Source organism: Sceloporus occidentalis, unplaced genomic scaffold (assembly GCF_023333645.1).
Source record: "Sceloporus occidentalis isolate IW3139 unplaced genomic scaffold, rSceOcc1.0.p SCAF_14, whole genome shotgun sequence".
Lineage (NCBI taxonomy): Eukaryota > Metazoa > Chordata > Lepidosauria > Squamata > Phrynosomatidae > Sceloporus > Sceloporus occidentalis.
The window spans coordinates 11,425,001-11,444,848 of record NW_028316994.1 but is presented as its reverse complement, the minus strand read 5'-3'; the positions used below and the strand labels follow the sequence as shown (position 1 = coordinate 11,444,848).

At 42.7% G+C, this 19,848-nt stretch overlaps 1 protein-coding gene and 1 non-coding gene across 3 annotated transcripts in view; both read left to right on the top strand.

Annotated features, from left to right (window-relative positions):
- PNP (purine nucleoside phosphorylase) overlaps positions 1-13,120 on the top strand; it is a 28,210-nt gene extending 15,090 nt beyond the window's left edge. For both annotated transcript variants that reach the window (XM_089480108.1, XM_089480107.1), the window contains exons 2-6: positions 6,859-7,028; positions 7,238-7,341; positions 7,863-8,038; positions 8,697-8,887; positions 10,033-13,120. In XM_089480108.1, coding sequence (XP_089336234.1) covers positions 6,859-7,028; positions 7,238-7,341; positions 7,863-8,038; positions 8,697-8,887; positions 10,033-10,250 — 859 coding nt within the window. In that variant the 3' untranslated portion in view covers positions 10,251-13,120. The remainder of the gene's footprint in view (positions 1-6,858; positions 7,029-7,237; positions 7,342-7,862; positions 8,039-8,696; positions 8,888-10,032) is intronic.
- A 1,146-nt stretch (positions 13,121-14,266) lies between these two features.
- Positions 14,267-14,338, top strand: TRNAP-AGG (transfer RNA proline (anticodon AGG)). The gene has a single exon. It is a non-coding gene; the product is annotated as a tRNA-Pro (tRNA).
- The last annotated feature ends 5,510 nt before the right edge of the window (positions 14,339-19,848 follow it).

The following is a 19,848-nucleotide window of genomic DNA, read 5'->3' as shown; positions in this document are numbered from 1 at the left end:
ATACAAGGGCCAGAGGGTGACTCAAAGAGTTCAGCATGAGGCACAGCGAGATTTTCACACGTCTCTGAATTCTTTTATTTAGTTTCATGGTCCTTTCCTGTGTCTCTGTTTGTCTTCCAGGATCCTGCAACCTTTCAATAGGGTCTTTGCCTTTTTATGGGAGGAGAAGACCATTCTAGCCTCCCTAGGGAGGGGGATCCAAAGCCTAGGGGCAGCCACTAAGAAGACCTTGTCTCAAGTGTCCATCAAAATTATTTGTAAAGGTGGTATGGCTGAAGACCTCTCTAGAAGATCATAGGACTTGAATGAGCTCATATGCGGAGATCAAATCCGTCAAATAGCCTGGGTTTAAGCCATGAAAGGTCTCATAGTTCCCATTTGGTATTCACTGCTGAGCTATGATGGGAACAGTTAAGTTGTAACACCTTGGAGGCCTAACTGTGCAAAAGGAGTTGTGGCAAAAGCTTTTGTAGATGCGTCTGAGGAAGTAAATGAAAGCTTTTGCTGCAACTTCTTTCACACAGTTGGTCTCAAAGGTGTTACAACTTAACTGTTCCCACCATAGCTCAGCAGTGAATACCAAATGGGAACTATGAGACCTGTCATCAGGAGTTACAGGCTTTCATCTTTTATTTAGCCCATCTAGAGTAGATGCATTGAATGAAGGGTTGACATGTCAGTTAATCCAACTGATTAAGTGAGATTAACTATTTGGGATTAAGAAGAGAACTCGGGACATAGTATTACACAGGCAAGACAGGCAAGGAGTTCACAATCAGAATATCTGTTTGCAAAATCTCAGGCTTTTGTGGACACAGTGTGAAAACCACTGCTTTGCGTCACGTGGCACTGGCTTAAAATAAAGCCTTTTTTCTCCTGGGAAAGTTTGAATTTGAGGAGGAATTGAAGTTTTGCCTTCATTTATGCTTTCTCTCATTTCCCCATTCATGGTTGGGTAGATGGCTCCCAGTCCCAAGTCTAATCCAGTGAAGTTGACTTCCTTTTTCTTGGTTTCTCTATTGACTTTATGGGCATTCTTTTTACATACCGGTAGTTTGATGCCATGGTGATCTGGCCTGATAGTATTTATCATGAAGAATAATTTAGATTACTTCTGGCTTGTATGTACATCCAATCTGGTCACACGAGGAGCCTTTCCATCCTATTACCATATACCAAAAGATTGCAGGATGACTATGGATTGGGAAATGATGCTTGTGTAAGTGAGTTCCACTCCTTTCCAGAGGAATCGGATGCAGCATTTCTCTTCTGTTGTACAGTAAACAGGTAAAGCAGGTGGCGTATGGAAGAATAAAATGTGACTATCCTTTGGGGGCTCATGTATTGATTCTGGAGCATGTCCAGAGGAGGGCAACCAAAATGGTGAAAGATCTGGAAACCATTCCCCATGAGGAGTGGCTGAGGGAGCTGGATATGTTTAGCCTGGAGAAGAGAAGCTTAAGAGGTGATGCAAAAGCCATGTTTAAATATTGGAAGGCATGACCTATTGAGGATGGAGCAAGCTTGTCTTCTGCTGCTCCAGAGACTAGGATTACAGAGCAATGCAGTTGTCAAAGTACAGGAAAAGAGATTCCACCTAAACATTAGGAAGAATTTCCTGATGGTAAAAGCTGTTCAACAATGGAACATGCTGTCTTGAGTGAGAGTGGTGGAGTCTCCTTCTTTGTAGGTTTTTTTAACAGAGGCTGGATGGCCATCTGTTGGGAGTGCTTTGATTATGAGTTCCTGCATGGCAGAATGGAGTGGACTGGATGGTCCTTGGAGTCTCTTCCAACTCTATAATTCTATGATTCTCATAAGGAGCCCAAGGCAAAGTACACCATTCTCTTCCTGCTGAAGCCTTACAATGATCTGATAAGGCAGGGGTCGGCAATACCATGGGTGCCAGGAATTATTCCCCCCACCCTTCTCAAAATGCTGACAAGGAGTGACCGAACATGTTTTCCTGTTGCCATCTTGAGAGAGGGAATCCAATTAAGTGTTTGGCTCGGAGTTCAGCATGTTGTAGAAGTTTGAATGCAGGACTAGGAGTTTGAAAAGAAGGGTTTAAGTCCCCACTTGACCATGGAAGCTCACTGGGCAAGTCACATTCTCTCAGCCCCAGGAGAAGGCAAAGGCAAACCTCCTCTGAATAAATCCTGCCAAGAAAACCCAATGATAGGGTTACCTCAGGGTTTGTCTTGAGGGCACATAACAACAATAATCACTCTGTTGGCTTCTGCAGTGGAAATCTACAAAAGAAATTGTCACCTGGCCGGTTCCTTGAATGGAAGTTTTTAGCTGCTGTGTAGCTGCATTTATCAAAATGGCTGGAGAAAATAGTTGGAAGAGGAGGAGGAATGGTTAAGGAATATCAGTTTCCTTTACTGGCATGTGGTGTGCCATGGTTAACACAAGTCCCATTCTTTCAACAACAACAACTCAGCCCACAATGCTTTTACTCCCAAGTGGGTGAAAAGGAAGAGAGGAAAACTTGGAGTTCATTTTGCATAGTGCTATTATTCTACTTTATCTTATGGAACCCTGGGATTTGCAGGTTGGGGGGCATTTAGAACTGTCAGCCAGAGAGCTCTAGTGCTTCAAACTACAAACCCCAGGATTCCAGAGGATGTTGCTATTGACAGTCAAATTGGAATATAGCACTATAATTGTGTAGTATGACTTGGCCTGTTGAGAAGGGTAACCAAAAGCAAAGTACAGTCAGCTCTCCATATCCATGGATTTGTTATCCATGGATTCAAGCATCCATGGATTGAAATTATATATATATATATATTCCAACAAGCAAACCTTGATTTTTCTATTTTATATAAAGGACACCATTTTACTAGGCCACTGTGTATATAATGGGACATGAGCATCCACAGATTTTTATATCCACAAGGGGTCCTGGAACCAAACTCCCAACGGATATCAAGGACCCACTGTTCATTGAATAAATAGCTCAATTATACCTGCTTAAAAAAAAAAAGAAGCTTAGCTAAAGCTATGATCCAAGAACTTGAGTTTAAATAAAAAGTCCTTGTACCCAGTTATAGTGCTATGATTCCAACTACCATGCTTCTGTCCAACACAGTCCTGGAAATTGCAGTTCTGGAGGGATGAAATGTCCTTGTCCGTTCTTTTCCCGTTCTTCATAATTTTCAGTGTTCTAACTGAAGATTGCAAAACCTTTAGGATTAAGCTGTTTCGGTCTGTCGGGTTCTCTCTTTGGGAGTTTGCTGCCCCCTCGTGGTGTGAAATGAGTCCTGCTGCTTCATTAGCTCTGTCATTTGCATCTCATTCCGGCCATCTATCCCAATATTCCCACGTATTCCACTATTTCCATGGTATTGGGTTTGTGAGCTCCTATGAGTCAAGAGACTATGCTGAAAGCAGCAATACAGCTGGTAGAGTTTACCATATCAGACAGCTTTTGCTGAAGATCCAGACTAAATGTGCCAAACAGCTACTGGACTACAGCAGTAGTAGAGGGTTAGGGTTGCCATTTGTCCTGGAAAATCTTGGATTGAAAGGACTAAGAAATGTTCCTGCCGACTGAGTCAGTTGAAGCAGTAAATCTCAGATTTGTCCTTCTTCGCAGGCTGATGGCTAGGTTAAAATGAGGCAGTGACAATGAAGCAGGAAACTGTGCAAGACATCTGGCTTTGGTGGGGTGCCTCATCCCACCCTGGTGGCTCCGGTTGCTACTGCACAAGGGTAGCATTGCCACCTTATTCTTCCTTTTCGCCCCCTGCAACAGATCCAGAAGGTGGAAAACGAAAGGAGACAAAGCAGAGATGGCTTATGTTGTGTGGCGAGTGTGTTGGTGGATAGGCCTAGGCATCACTATGGAACTCCTTTTACTCTCTGGGGATGCTTGGAAGCCTCCCTCTCTTTATACTAGTTGAGGGTAAGAAGAAAAAGAGAGCTCTTAGTTTGGTACTGGCACTGAGGTTGAAAGGTAATGGTAGAAAATGTGCAATGATTATTTGAATTTGTATAATCAGAATGCAAATTAAAAATATGCATTACTAAGAGTAGTTCTGTGGCTAATGATGCAACTGGACTCATGCTTAAAAGACATTCAGCTGTTGACTTGGTCAGTGGTGAAAGCAGAGTCTGAAGCTGCACGATGCATGTTAATGGAACACAAAATGTGAGATGCATGAATCAGGGGAAGTTAAACATAGTAAAACAAGGAATGGAATGTATAAACATTGCAATGCTTGTGATGAGCAAGCTCAAGTGGATGGGACATTTTGAGTCAGATAATTAAACAGTGTTTTACAGATGGATAGAGTCAGTCAAGGAAGCCATGGCCCTGAGTCTGCAAGACCTGAGCAAGGTTTTTGATGGTAGGGTGACTTGGAGGGCTGTTCTTCATAGAACCACTATAAGTTCATCATTAGGAAGAACTTCCCGAGGGTAAGAGCTGTTCAACAGTGGAACACACTCCTTTGAAGGATGGTGAAGTATCTTTCTTTGGAGATTTTAAAACAGAAGTTGGATGGCCTTCTGGTGGTGTGGTGTGGTTGGATTTATGTATTCTGAATGGCAGAGGGTTGGACTGCATTGCCCTTGGGGTCTTTTCCAGCTCTGTGTGTCTATGATTCTAAGTAAAAGTTACCTGGAAACACTTAACAACCACTACCCAGATATCTTCTGTGCATCTCAGCTAACCTCTTTCTTGGTCTCAGGCTTTGGCACTCCCTCCATAGGGAGGTCAGGATGGGTCTCTCCTTCCTGTTTTTCTATTGGCAAGTGAAATTTTGATCTCACCTTAAGTAATTCTTATTACAAATCCACGTACTGTACAATATTTTTAACATCTAAAATGTCAAACACGTGAAGAATAAAACCATTTCTAGCTAGGCAATGCATTGTAGATAGTTTCTTGTTCCAGGTTCATTGTGTGTTTGTGTGTGTGTGTGTGTGTGTGTGTGTGTGTGTGTGTGTATACGTGCCTTCAAGTTGCCTGTCAACTCATTGTAACCCCATGATTTTAATAGGATTTTCTTAGGCAGGGAATACTCAGAGATGGTTTTGCCAGTTCCTTCATTTACAGCACTTAGGATTCATTGGTGATCTCTAATACAAGTACTAACAAGGGCTGAGCTTCCAAGAGCAGATGGGATCTGTTGCCTTTAGGGTATTCATAGAGCTGGTAGTATTTCAGTTTTACACAGTATTTCTGTGTGGGTGTGTAGTCTGTCAGTATTTGATGTGTTGGCAGGGTGGTAGAATACTACGAGAATTTGTGTCAAAACTTCAAGTAGTCTTTGAAGGCTTAAAAGCAGAGGTGGGTATGTTGGTGTATGACAAGGAAATAAGTCATGTATCTCTAAATTTGTCTTTTGTTTTGCTGTTCTTTATGGCTTGCATCTGGTATGCTAATTTTTCATTAAGCAAGACTGTCTTGGCACTGTTAAATCAAGCAGTTATGCTTAGCTCCTTTAAATCTTGCCAATGGTGGAGAATATCTGATCTGGCTACTGTTCTTAAGAGTGCTGGTAAACCTTTGTGTGACACCTTGTTATTGTTGCCTGTGGAAAGTGATGATTTTGTAGGCGGCAAAACAACCAATGCAATTCTAGGTTGCATCAATAAGAAATAGTGTCTAGTTGAATAGCTGAATAGCACCACCTTACTCAGCTGTGATAAGACCTCACCTGGAATACTGTGTCCAGTTCTGAGCACCCCATGTTGACAAGCTGGAACATGATCAGAGGACCAAGATGATAAAAAGTTTGGAAACGTACATCAGTGAGAAACAGTTTAGGGAGATGCCCTGTTGGAGATGGAACCAGTGAATTTGAATTTGAAGGGAAAAGGTTCCACCTAAATGATACAAAGAACTTCTTGGTGGTATAAGCTGCTCCGCAGAGGAATGGACTGCCTTATAAAGTGATGGACACTTCCTCTTTGGAAGTATTTAAACAGAGGTGGGTAGTCATCTTTCAGGAATGCTGTAGTGGTGTATTCCTGCATTGTAGGGTGTTGATCTAGATCAGTGTTTCCCAAACCTTGGTCCCTCAGATGTTTTTGACTTCAGCTTCCAGAATTCCTGACTGTTGGCCAAGCTGACTGGGGCTTCTGGGAGTTGAAGTCCAAAACACCTGGAGGACCAAAGTTTGGGAATCACTGGTCTAGATGGCAATTATTGTCCTTCCCATCTCTATGATTTTGTATTCTACAATCACTGTAACAAGATCCTGTATTTGTTCTGGTGAATAATAATAATAATAATACCATACCCTTGCACCGAGACACTGACATTTGTACAGTCCAAAAACAGATATCTGGTTTGACCATGTTCTCTCCAATATGATTTGTTGATTTTAGAGTGTGTGTGTTTATCTGTGTATAAAGTTGCCTTAGGCATCAAATACTCAGGAGGTGGTTTTGACAGTTTCTTCCTCTGCCTAGAGCACCTGATATTTGTTATCTATCTCCCATCCATAATGAACCAGGGCTGACCCTGCTTAGCTTCGAAGATAGATGGGATCTGGTGCTTTCAGGGTATTCAGGCCACTATTAAGATAGTTTAGATCAGCTTTTAGGAGCTGATGGCAAGAGCCTTTAGTGGTGTGTTGTTTTTGCTGATTTTTATCATTTGCCTCTTAATGGATTTTCTTGAAATGGCTTTAGTTGTATGGATAATTTAAAAGTTAACACACACACACACACACACACACACACACATATATATATATATATCTTGTGTGCTTTTAACTGAGTTTTAATTTTTTCAAGTCACCTTGAGTCCCAGTATCAGCAAAAATAAAAAAGGGAGGATAAAATGAATGAAAAATAATAGTGTAGAAATAATAACAATATCAACAATCTTTTTCACAGATATACCTATGAAGACTTCAAGCGGACAGCAGATTGGCTTCTGGCCAACACCAAGCACCGGCCCAGAGTTGCCATCATCTGTGGTTCAGGCCTTGGAGGGCTGGCTGACCTCTTGAAGGACCAAGTCGCTTTTGAATATTCCAAGATTCCCAACTTTCCCCAGAGCACAGGTAAATAAAGAAGGTGACTTGGAGGTTTCTCATTCATAGAGTCACCGTAAATTAACAACAACAAAAAGACACACCTGGGCTGTACAGCCCAGTGAAGGGCAGTAGTGGATACCAGAAAGCAACAGAGAGAGAAGAAGCTTCATTCTGTGCAAGACGGTGGCCACTGAGGGGAATCAAGAAGCATTAACTTTTTCCTTCTCTTGTTTCAGTGGTTGGTCATGCTGGAAGGCTGGTGTTTGGGAATCTTAGTGGCACACCCAGCGTGGTCATGCAAGGTCGCTTCCACATGTATGAAGGCTACCCGCTCTGGAAGGTAAGTTGCTGCACAACCACTGTAAGCTTCTTTGAAACTCAGGGAGTTTTGGGTCACACTGTTTTAAGGAAATTGGTATTTAATCACAAATAAGTAGAAAAACAACTCTGAGGATATTCAGAGTTTCTTTTGATCACTTTTGGTATGGACACATCTGGGATTAAAGGTGAGGAATCACTTCTGTGTCTGAAGGCACATGATTTCTCTATGTTTTGGCCATTTTTCCTTGTGCTTCAGAATTGAAGGGTTATCTTTAGGGGAGATATGGGGCTCTAGTTATTAAAAATGTGGAGCTGGAGAAACCCAAGTTCAGATCCCTGCTCATTTATGAAGCTTCCCAGCTGCCCTTCAGTCAGGTATGTTCTGCCAACATAAACTACCTCACAAGGCTATTTAGAGAACTGTAAATCAGAACAATAGATACAACTTCATTGGGACGTATTTTTTGTGCCTTGCTCTGATTCTACTGCTGGAGAAACCTACCCACCTCTCACATGTACTCTTTCTGTTCTCCCTTCCAGGTGACTTTCCCAGTCCGAATCTTCCATCTCCTTGGAGTGGAGACCCTCATTGTAACCAATGCAGCAGGGGGGCTCAACCCTGAGTACAAGGTGGGAGACATCATGGTGATCCGAGACCACATTAACTTACCTGGGCTTGCTGGGCAGAACCCACTGGTGGGACCCAACGATGACAGGTAAAGCAGGATAAGTCTTTTCTTTGGATAGTTTTCCAACTGATGTCCTGTCTCTGAGGTTTTCTGATACAGTAGTTTGGGCCTGGTGTTCTTAGGATGAGGGAGTAAATGCCCCCCCCCCCCCAATCACAGACCACAAATTCTCATAGACAGAACATAGAAAAGTTGTTGTAGTTGTTGTGTTTCTTATTAGATACTATCCCTAATATCTGCCAGGGAGAAATAGAGATTTTGAGAGGCATAGCCCCCCAAAAAGTACATTTTCCAAGAATGCTCTTGAAACATTGGAACCATATGCAAAGCAAAAGCTGTAAGGATGATAGATGGCACTTCCTACACATCTGAACAATAGAATCTGAATAGACTGGTTACACAGAACTCTTGAATTTTGCTGCCTGAGGTAGGACAGCAAGTGACACTCTGCCCCCTTCCATTTGAATCAAAGTACTAAGTTTAAAAACTGCAATTTCTTTAGATACAGGAAGTAGAATCTCTTCATCTCTGGCAAGAAAACAAAATTCAGTAATATCAAACAGCAAACAGTTTTGCTGTGCTGTTGCATGCCATCCAAAAGCTGCTCCCTCACTCTCCCCAATTGTGGGACCAGCTCAGTTTTTTTTTCTTTTAAACATCTCCTGTTCTCCTTCCCTCTTAACAGATTTGGTGTCCGCTTCCCACCCATGTCAGATGCTTACAACCAGGACTTGAGGAAGCTAGCCCACACCGTGGCGTCTGAGATGGGATGTTCTGGGTGTGTCCGCGAAGGTGTCTATGTTGCTTTGGGAGGTCCCACCTACGAGACCATTGCTGAATGCCGCTTCCTGCAACGACTGGGTGGTGATGCTGTAGGTCAGTTGGGGGCAGAGTTAAGGGGAAACGTTTGTGGCGATATTCTATGCTAGGCTTAGCTCAGAGTATTTATTGAATGATGGCTTGAGTATTTCTTCTTCTGTCATCTTGGCAGTGTACAACTTTGTGGTTGTACAGTTGGCCCTCCACATATACAGCTTTGAACACATCCTCATTTCTTCCTCCCACTGAATGGAATCCAGCTGGTGTTTCATCCCTCCTATATCCCTATCCACAAATAAGCAGCAACTGCCACTTTTGAGAGCTGCCGGGGAGAAAGGATGCAGAACAACACAGGCATTTAGCCACGATGTTCTCTTGTTTACACACCTGTATCAATGGCAGTTTTTTACTTTGGAGAGGAAATACTATACAGAGACAATTTATTGATGAATCTGTCTTAGTTAAATTACTAAGGCGGGTTACACACCACCATTTAGTACGCGCTCCGTGCGTCCTAGGGTTAGGAAGGGGCGTGCTAGGGTTAGGAAGGTTCTCACCTTCCTAACCGCCCTTCTCCCTAGGACGCGTGGAGCGCGTACTAAATGGCAGCACCCGTCCACATGGGCGCTGCCATATTTACGTCTTGGACGCACAGCGTCCAGACGTGGAGCGGCGGGAGTGACGCCGCGAGTGCGCGCCTCACGCCTCGCGGCACCACTTCCGGGGGCCAAAAAGAAGCACCATTTTGGCACTCCTTTTTAGCTGTGCCAGGAAGCCTCGCGGTCTGGCCGCTGGGGCTTCTCGGCATAGCTAATGGAGCCAGCACCAGACCACCCTCTTTTGGGCAGTTTGTAACGCGCCTATGTGACTATTCCTGCTGCTCCATCAAAGTGGTGGAAACAAAACTGGTACCTTAACCTCCTCCATCCTGGTGGTTCTTAATAATCCTTGATTTCTTTCAGAGCTTTGGCAAGCATTTCTATATGCCCATGTCATTACAGATTTCTGTTCTAGTGTCCTCTCCTGTTTTTACCCCAGTATTTTCCCAGCTGCACATTTTATCAGTTTTCTACCTGCCCATTTTTTCCCCGACTGCCATTTTTTCCGCAGCTGTACCCTTTAAAAAATCCATGAATAGGTTCTTCAGAAGACTATACTGCAGAAATTTTGCAACTCTTTCCCCCTTCTGCTCTTTCCTACAGGCATGAGTACGGTTCCTGAGGTGATTGTGGCCCGCCACTGTGGCATGCGTGTCTTTGGTTTCTCCCTTATTACCAACAAGGCTGTCCTGGACTATGAGAGCAAGGAAAAGGCCAACCATGCCGAGGTCCTGGAAGCCAGCCGGCAGAGCGCCCGCACCCTTGAGAAACTGGTTTCCCTGATGGTGCAGCACATCGAACGCAACAACAACGTGGCATAATGCATGGGGCAGCAGTACTGATGCCCTCGCTGCTGGCTTCTCATGCAAGGAACCCTCCAGCTCTGCGCAACGAAGGATCACTTCCCTGGGAGCGAAGAGCATGTTGACTTTCCCATCTTCCTTCTCCTGCTTCCCTAAATATTCGTCCTGGTCAAATCCTGCAGCTACATTTTTTTTTGCTGCCAGCTAGTTTTGTCCTGCTTTTGTAGCAGACAGGCTTTTGCCACCAATGGATTGTCTTTCTGTTCCTATATTTGATCTGTGATGCAGTATCAGTCCATCTCTGTCAGTCTGTCTCAGTCTCTTTCAGAATCTTGTTCCTCATATTATGTGTCTCTCCTTTCTTCTCATAATCTGTGCCAGGGAAGTATCAGGTTCTGGTGCTAGCTATCAAGATCACTTGGGCCTCCAACAGCTCACCACCTGAATGGCCTTCAGATTTAAAAAAAAATACTTGAGGAGGTAGAGAATATGTTTCTGAAGCTCTGAAAGATTCTGCTTCCTATTTCAAAATGGTTGCTCTCTTGTTAACAGCTTAATTGAATCAGAACTGGGATAACTACATTTCTCTGGTGCTGTTGGTCCCTAGAATTCATTTGTCTTAAAACGTAGAATCCTAGGGTTGGATGAGACCTCAAAGCTCACGTTGTCTGACCTCCTGGATGCTAATGTGTCCACCTTCCTTCTTCTGTGTGGTCTCTGGTTGCTGTGTGGTGGCTTGTGTGTCCTTACAGCCAAGATTTGACCTCTGATATTTGTAGTATTGTCCCTTTGTCCTACATGGTGGCATGTTGTCTGTTAGAGCTGTTGGTCTCTCTTCCTCCACATGGTGATTTATCCTTCACAGCTTCTTTCTGAGAGGAACTTGTGAACTGGAGTGATGAGGAACACCTTTTCACCTAATATCTAGAAAGGGAGTAGGCCTCATTTTGTCCCACAACACTTGTGCCCCAAAGTGAGTGAGCTCTTGGACTCTCCATATGCAGAATATTACTCAGACCAGGCTTCCGCTTTGTTCTCAGAAACTATAGACTTAAAGTGGGTCAATCCATTTCAAAGTGCTGATGGAGGCTCTTGTGACTTGAATGCCCATCTGTGCAAGAAAATGTATATATATTTTTTAAAAACCCGCATGTAGAAAATTAGCACATCAGGAAGAAGGCTAGAATGCTGATGGGCTAGCTTTCTGTTTGCTGGGATGATTTTGTGTGGAGGAGCATTCAGTGATGTGAGCCTGAAACACTTCTGTTATCTCAGAAACAGAAATAGGCCTGTGGTCACAGGCTGAGACTGTTCTCAAAATGCCATCCCTTTAGGAACCAAAAGAGCAACCTTGTGTGTGCTTTTCGGTCAACTCTTGGAGGTAGTATGCTTGCTTTCCAAATCCCCCAAGCTGTGTAGCTAGATTTCTAGTAGAACCGGCTGGTAGGAGACATCATTGAGAGATGCCTGTCACAGCCAGTGAAATTGTACTGTGGGCTTTTGGTTGTTCTGCAGTGGACAATGTGTTTGGACCATCACACCTCACTCTCAGCATCTCAGATTTTGGAATGTGAAGCATGCTGGCCATCGGAGGGCACTATGCACATTCCCATGTGCCCTGCCATTGTTCAGGAATCTAGATGTGGCAAAAGCATGGAAGCAAAAGTGGATAATTCTGTTGTAGGGGATGTCCTCTTTCTATTCATATTTCTTACAAGAGGAAGGGATAAATGGTCTTCATTTGGGGGCTTCTGTCATTCATATCTTAATACACTGTATGGTGGTTTTAAAATGGGAGCAAATGACGAGGGAGCTTCAGAGCTGCTCAAGAGTGTGTTTGTGTGAATTGGATAGGGAATGCAGGCTCAAAAAAAGCAAAGACCAAAAAAGTAAAATCTTCCATCTCCCCCTCAAAGGGACTCCTGTTGTCAATATCTTTGGCCCTCTTGACATGATCAGGAATGATCTGTGAGGATCCAACTGCTTTTGTTGTCCTCTGGAAGGGTTGGTTTCATCATATCTGCTTATTCATTTCCTGGCTTATTTATAGTCTGAGAATATATGAGCAGCAGTATACTTTTGAGAGAGACAGAGAGAAAGGAAAGACAGATCCTTTGCAAAACATCCATGCTTTGAGAGAGCCTTGCACTTAGTGGAGGTGGGTGTAGGGTTGCCAACTGACCAAACCTGCTATGCTCTTGTGTCTTTTGCAGCCACTTAATGTGCAGAATGTAGTAAGGAGAAGTTTTTTTGCACAGCGTGGCAAGGCATTGAGTATTATCCTCTAATGTAGGAGGTTGGCAACATGTGCCTGCTTCGATATTGTTGGACAGCAATCCTCTTCATCCCCAATGTGAGCTAGGGACTGGTGGGACTTGCAGTCCAACAATGCTTGGAAGGCTACGCATCGTCCAGCCTTGATCTAAGGTTTCCAGGTCCAATATCAGTTTGAGGCCAGACCCTGGTGAAATCTGGATATGGCAAAATCCAGATATTGTGGCTTATTTGCTTTGGAAGTTGAGCTTTATGTCTGTTGTAGTTTCTGCCAACGGCAACTCCTTCTGATCTTCCTTTCGACCTTTACTCATACTGTAATTCCAATCCTGGCCACCCAGTAACCTTGCAGATGGCAGTTTATGAATGCCAAGGAATTGCCTGCGATGTCAAGGAATGTGCGCATGAAGGACAGTGGCTCATATCTACTCAGAGACCCTAACGGTCTCGACAAGTTGAGAAATATATATATATATATGATATTGATATGTCTATTTTTTTAGAGGAGTATCAGCATTGTGCACTTTTTATTTTTATTTAAATGAACGGAGCCCTGGTTTATTAATTGTAAGATGAATAAATAATAAAGGAAGTTGGAATGGACTGAATGATGAGATAGTTGCCTCCTTTGTTTCTTTGTCTCTAAAGCTGCCTCTAAGATTGTGAAACCTGGATGGAAGTTATTACCTTTTGGAGATGATTTCAATCCTTATAATTTTTCAGAGCCTGTGTTGGGAAAAACAGTTTTGCAATAGGCTGGAAAGCCTGAGGTCCCAAATGGATCCTGTATGTATGAACTGGTAAGTTCAAAACATAAGAAGAGCCGTGCTGGATCAGGCCAGGAATCCAGTATTAAGTTCCCACAGTGGGCAACTAAATGTGACAATGGGAAGCCCAGAAGCAGGGTTTGAAAGCAACTGTGCCCACAATACAATGCCAATAACTGGCATTGAGATGTATGTGCCTCTGATCCTGATATGAGTCCTGGCATGTGACGTGGCAATTCAACAGGTTCAGCTTGTACATCCAATGTCCTGCTGGGAAGCTTCACCTTTTGGATTTCCACCTGTTACACATATACACATACACACACCGCAAAGGAGACCTTTCCAAGAAGGCAACCGTCTTCTTGGAAAATCAGCTCTGAATCTCATACAGGAAGGGCTGAGAATGACAAGTAAATCCATTTACTAGCAACTTTTTTAATTCAGATTTAAACAAATAAGAAATGCATATTTGCAAAATGAGGAGCACTATTTGTTGGCTTCCAAATCAACATATGCCGACAAGATGAGTACCATATCATTTAAGTTTTAAGGTTTGCGTTGTTCAGTTGTTTGTTTAAATTTCACATTTAGACATTTTAATGTTTTTGTCCTGTTTTTAAATTGTATTGCTTTAATCGGTCGCTGCCTTGAGTCCCTAAATTGGGAGAAAGGCGGGATATAAATAATGATAATGATAATAATAGCAGTAGCAGCAACATCCAAAATCCACAAAACAGTGATGCTTTTATGTCTTGCAGATTTTTGGATGTTATCGTATATTGCTGGAGTGCGTAGAAGTGTGAAAATTTCAAACACATCTTTGAAAGGTGCAAAATGATATTCCTAACCAAGAAAGTACTGCTCAGGTGACACTAGGTGGCGCTAAGACCAATGCATTTCAATAGGATGGAAATTGTCCTGTATATAATTCAACGTGGCACAAGATGATTGAAGTTGGTAGAGAATCTTTTTGCAAACACAGTATTACTATCTGGCTCGTTGGTCTAGGGGTATGATTCTCGCTTAGGGTGCGAGAGGTCCCGGGTTCAAATCCCGGACGAGCCCTGTTTTTATCACACTCCTTAAAAAAATTTAATTTTTCTGTTTTAAAACTACAGAGATGTCACAAACATCTTTGCAATATGACAAAACTCCAGATTTAAGTTCTTTTCATGCAGTGGTTGCTACTCTTGCATTTTTCTCTTCTATTTGGTCTATTTGTTTTCTTTTTTTTTCTTGACATGAGACTCTTTCAAAGTAACATTTAAAAATAAAAAGTTTGCTCCTGGTCGGGGTGGAAAAATAAAGCAACATGTTTGATATTTTGAATGGTTTATGCAATCCTTTGAATATTTACTTGTGAGTAAGGCCTATTGAACCCAGTAGAAAGAGTAAACATGTTCCCCCCAAAATGTCAAATTTAGGATGCTTTTGATTTAAGTGGCTTTTGGAAAATCTGCAGCTGAATTGTGTCTATATTCAGCAAAAAAGAGAAGACTGATGTGACATGATAGATAAATATCAAGGGATGTCATGGAGAAGATGGAGCAAGCTTCTTTTCTGCTGTTCCAGAGACTAGGAAATGGACAAGGTGATCCCATGTCCTCCTTTTCCAGGACATGCCCTCCATTTTCAACTTTCTGTCCAAGAGGAAATTTTATTTGGTCATGCCCTACATTTTTCCTCAAATGCCCTACATTTGGCAGTGCCTTGTCCTCCTTTGCAAGATGACCAGATGTCCTCCTTTTCCAGGACATTTCAACTTTCTATCCAGGAGGAATTCCAAAATGTCCTCCAGTTTGTGCAGGACCAAGGAGCATGAATTTCTATTTCTATGATTTTTTTTTTTAGCTTCATACATGTTGCTTGAATGTCCTACATTTTATGCTGCCTTGTCCTCCTTTGCGGTTAGGACATCAGGTCACCCTGCCAATGGACTTCAGTTCCCAGAAGCCCCAGCCAACTTGAACAACAATCAGGAATTACGGGAGCTGATATCCAAGGCTGCAGAAATAATCTACTTTGGCATGTTGTTGTTCCTCTTGTCATTATTAGTATTACTAATATTAGTACTACTACAGATTGAGTCTCCTTTTACCAGGATTCTGAAATCCAAAATATTCCAAAATACTTTTTTTCATGGGTGGCGGAGATAGTAACACCTTTGCTTTCTGATGGTTCAATGTATACAAACTTTGTTTCATGCACACAATTATCACAAATAGTGCATAAAATTGCCTTCAGGCTATCTGTACATGGTGTACATGAAACATGCATGAATTTTGTGTTGAGGCTTGAGTCCTGTCTCCACAATGTCTCATTAGGTTCATATATGCAAATACGCTGTTGTTGTGTGCCTTCATTCCTGACTTATGGTGACCCGAAAGCAGCCCTACCGCAGGGTTTTCTTAGCAAGTTTCATTCAAAGGGAGTTTGCTATTGCCGTCCTCTGAGGCTGAGAGAGTGTGACTTGCTCAAGGTCAACCAGTGGGTTTACAGTGGTTGAGCCAGGATTCGAATGCTGCTCTCCAGAGTCCTAGTCCAACATTCAAACCACTGCACTACAATGCAAATACAGGTATTCTAAAAATAATTTTGAAAATCTAAAATTCAAAACACTTCTGCCTCAAGCCTTTTGAATAAGGGAGACTCAACCTGGACAGCTATTCTAGATTAAGACAAAGGAGTTTATCACGTGAAGGCGAACAGGAACTTATCCTGTGAATATCCTGGAAAAATTGCATAATTACGTGAAACGATTTCATACAATGTCACACAAAACCCGCCATTAAAGTGGTCATAGAGAAGCATTAACACCCATCTTTTTATTTTCGGGATTTCAGCGACAATGCATTTCTGACATGACTTTATTTGCGCAACTGCGTGTGATAATCATTCGCGCAATTGCCATTTTCGCTTGATTTGCGGGATGCTTTAAATGCGCTTTAATCTCTCCTTAATGCCAAAATGAGCCCCAGTGTGATAAACCCCCAAGTCTTTGTATTTGTTTCAAGTACTGTTATCTTTGTCATTTTTAAGAAGCACTGCTGAAATCAATAACATGCTTTTAAAAAAAGGGTGCTCTTATTGCAAATGAGCAATATACTCTCTGCATCCACACTGGAGAAATAACCTGGTTTGGCACTGCTTTAACTGCCCTGGCTGAAGGCTATGGAATTCTGGGTGTTGGAGTTTGTTGTAGGGCCCAGAGCGGGGCCCACAACAAACTCCAACTCCCAGAATTCCATAGCCTTCAGCCAGGGCAGTTAAAGCGATGCCAAACCACGTTATTTTGCCAGTGTGGATGCAGCTTCAGATTCGCATTTCTTCCTTCCTCTCTTCTGCAGTCCCAACAGAAGGCAATTAGACTGCACACAACCCAAGAGAATCTTAAGCTTAAAGGAAGCTGTGAAACCACAGGGCTTTGGGGACAATTAAACACACATCATCCAGTCCCAGACATTTCATATCTAGGTAACAAAGGAAGGCAGGAATAGCTACAATTAAAGCGCACTCTGAAGCATTCTTTTCCTCTATGGGGGATCGTGGGAACTTCAGATCTCTGAGAAAATTATGACTCTCTGTTTCTCTAGTGGAGATCTCAGCATCGCTGCTAAACTACAGACATTCCCTGGATTCTTTGGGGAGAGGGAAGAGGGCATGAGGCTATGATCTATGGACTTTATCACACGGGGAAAATTGGCGATTAGCCCATGAAAATCGGTCAATCGTGATTAAGATTTTTTACATGACATCGCCATCAAAGTGCCATTGTCCCAGGAATAAACTGGCAACAAATGGTGTGAATGATTTGTTGCTGTTTATTGCCTAGTTATTCCTTTGTTATTCCAGAATAATGGCTCTTTAAGCGCCATGTCTGTGAAAATGTTTAATCGAGATTGCATGATTTGCACAGGTTAATTGCCTATTAAACCCCCAGTTTTCCCAGTGTGATAAAGCCATATGACCTTAAGGGGCTCATTCACACTACAAAGTTATAGTGGTTTACTGTCATGGTTCCATCCTATGTTAATCCTGAGATTTGTAGTCTAGCGGGGCACTACAATTCTCTGGCTGAGAATTTCAAATTTGTTGTTTTGCCGTTGTGTACCTCCATGTCCTTTCCGACTTATGGTGACTCTAAAATGGTTTGAACCTATCCTCGGGTTTTCTGGACAAAGATTGTTCAGAGGAGCATGTCATTGCCTTCCCCTGAGGCTGAGAGAATGTGACTTGCCCAAGATCACCCAGTGGGCTTCACGGTTGGAATTGAACCCTAGTCTCCAGAGTCTTGGTCCAACACCCAAACCATTACGCCATACACTCTTGATATAATAATCTTTGTATGGAGGTATCTGTATTGTTGTTCTTGGGTGCTTTCAAGTCGTTTCCGACTTACGGCGGCCCTAATTGCGTTTCGTGGCTAAGCATGGATTCGAACCTTCGTCTCCAGAGTAATAGTGCAATGCTCAAATCACTGTGCCACATCATGCATGGACCATGGTTCAATCATCTTTTTGTATATTTTATTATTGATGATGGGTGCATCTACACTGTAGAACTAGTTCAGTTACAAATCACTGTTCATGGGCAAAAGCATCCTGTAGGTATTTTAACAATAAAACAAAAGCTTGAGGACTCTCCAGTTTTGAATCAGCCCCTGCAGCTGTTCCTTTAAAAGCAGCCTGAGTCACAGCCTCTGGCAGATGGCTGCAGATGGTTATAATGGTTCCCTCTGGGCGTGTAAAGGATTCACTTGCAGATTTTTACTTTTTGCATAGCAAACTCCTTCTAAAGAAAAAAGAGAATGTAAGGTCCTCTCTTTTCCTTCTCTGTCTTTGTTAGACCAAGACCATAACATTCTTTTCCCAACCAGGTGAGTTAGCTGCAAAACTGGGAGGAAGGAGAAGGCATTCAGATGAGAGTGTTTGCTCAGCATCAGATCTTTTCCAGGTTAGGATACAGCAGGTTTCTTAAGAAAATAAAATAGTATTGTGATTTGGGTAAATCATAAATGAGATGGCTAGCTGCAACTAACTAGGAAAAAATAGCATAGCCATAGCCTGTGTTTGGGGTGTTAGCTATTTGGGGGGTGGGGGGGGGAGGAATGAGAACAATTTCCTTCCTAAAGATGAATTCTGTTACCCATGAAATTTTCCACCCGTCTCCAAATTTCTAGCATTGCAGTCACTTAAAACTTCAGCCAAGCATTTAGAAATAATGAGTTTAGGCATCCAAAGAAAAACATCAGGCAAAGTGGCCAAGAGAATGCAAACTCAGCCAATGTGAAGAATTCTCAGTGGCAATGATTCTCAATGTGAATGGTTTCTGCAGTGCTAAAGATTCAGGATCTGAAGGAAATTTTAATGGGGAGGACAGAATTCTTTTTTTGGAAAGGCAATGATTTTGTTCTACACTTAACAATATAGAGAAGGAGTTGGAGAAGTCTGGATTGTCAGATCACGCTGGATTCCCAATTCCCAGCAGCCCTAGCCAGTTTAGGCAATGGTGAGGAATGATGGGAGCTGCAGTCCAACAACATCTGAGTGACTGCTTGTCCTGCTGTGGCACAGAGGAAAGCTAAGCCAAGCTTTTCCCAACCTGGAGATAGGAAAGCCTATTCCCAGTTTGGGTGTATTTGCGCTGTAGAAATAATGCAGATTGACACCACTTTAACTGCCATGGCTCCATTTTATAGAGTCCTGGGATTTGTAGTTTGGTGAGGCAGAGAAGTCTAAAGACCTTGTAAAATTATAAATCCCAGGATTCCATGGGTTGGAGCTACAGCATTTAAAGTGGTGTCAAACTGCATTATCTCAACAGCATAGATGCTCTTTTTGTGTCTGCAGAGCATGCTGCAGTTAAGGCAGAGGCACAGAAGCCAGAAAGAAAAGGTTGGCACCTCTGCTCAGAAATCATTTGAACATTGGAATCCTTCTTCCTCTGTATTACTATTAAGATTTTTATTTTCCTAGCTTGTATGTCATTAAAACATGGCATGATAGTTGATCCCTGGTGGCTGGAGCATGTGATCGGAGCCCTAAAGGGAAAAACTCTGCCTGCTCCTCCTCCAAATATCCCCAGTGCTGTGAAGTTTTCTGATAAAACTTTTGCAAGATTTAATGAGGTCCCTGGAGAGGCAGGAGAGCAGCTGCTCAGAGATGGGGACATAATGGGAGGCAGGCAATTCCTTGGGGATGATCTTCAGAAAAGTAGCAATTATCTTTCCCTGGCATCCTCAGAGATGGCATTAAAGCCAAGTGGCATAATCATTTCCACTGGGGATTGGGGAGTTAATGAGAAGGCTGGCAAGATGGTTAACTATACAAGGGGGACTCTTTTGGGCCTGGTTGTATGTAGGAAGAAAATAGCTCTACTATGAGAAAAAGCTGGGACTATGGGTGTCACTAGGAGGGTGTGGGAGGTACAGACCACACCAGGTGACACTACAATGGGGGTGACACCATTGCTCCCCAAATATCTGCCTTTGCTACTTTAAAAGATTGGAGATGGCATGAGTGGGACAAGACTCAGTGGGTGCAGAAAGGAGACTTAGGAGAGGCACCAAGTTTTTG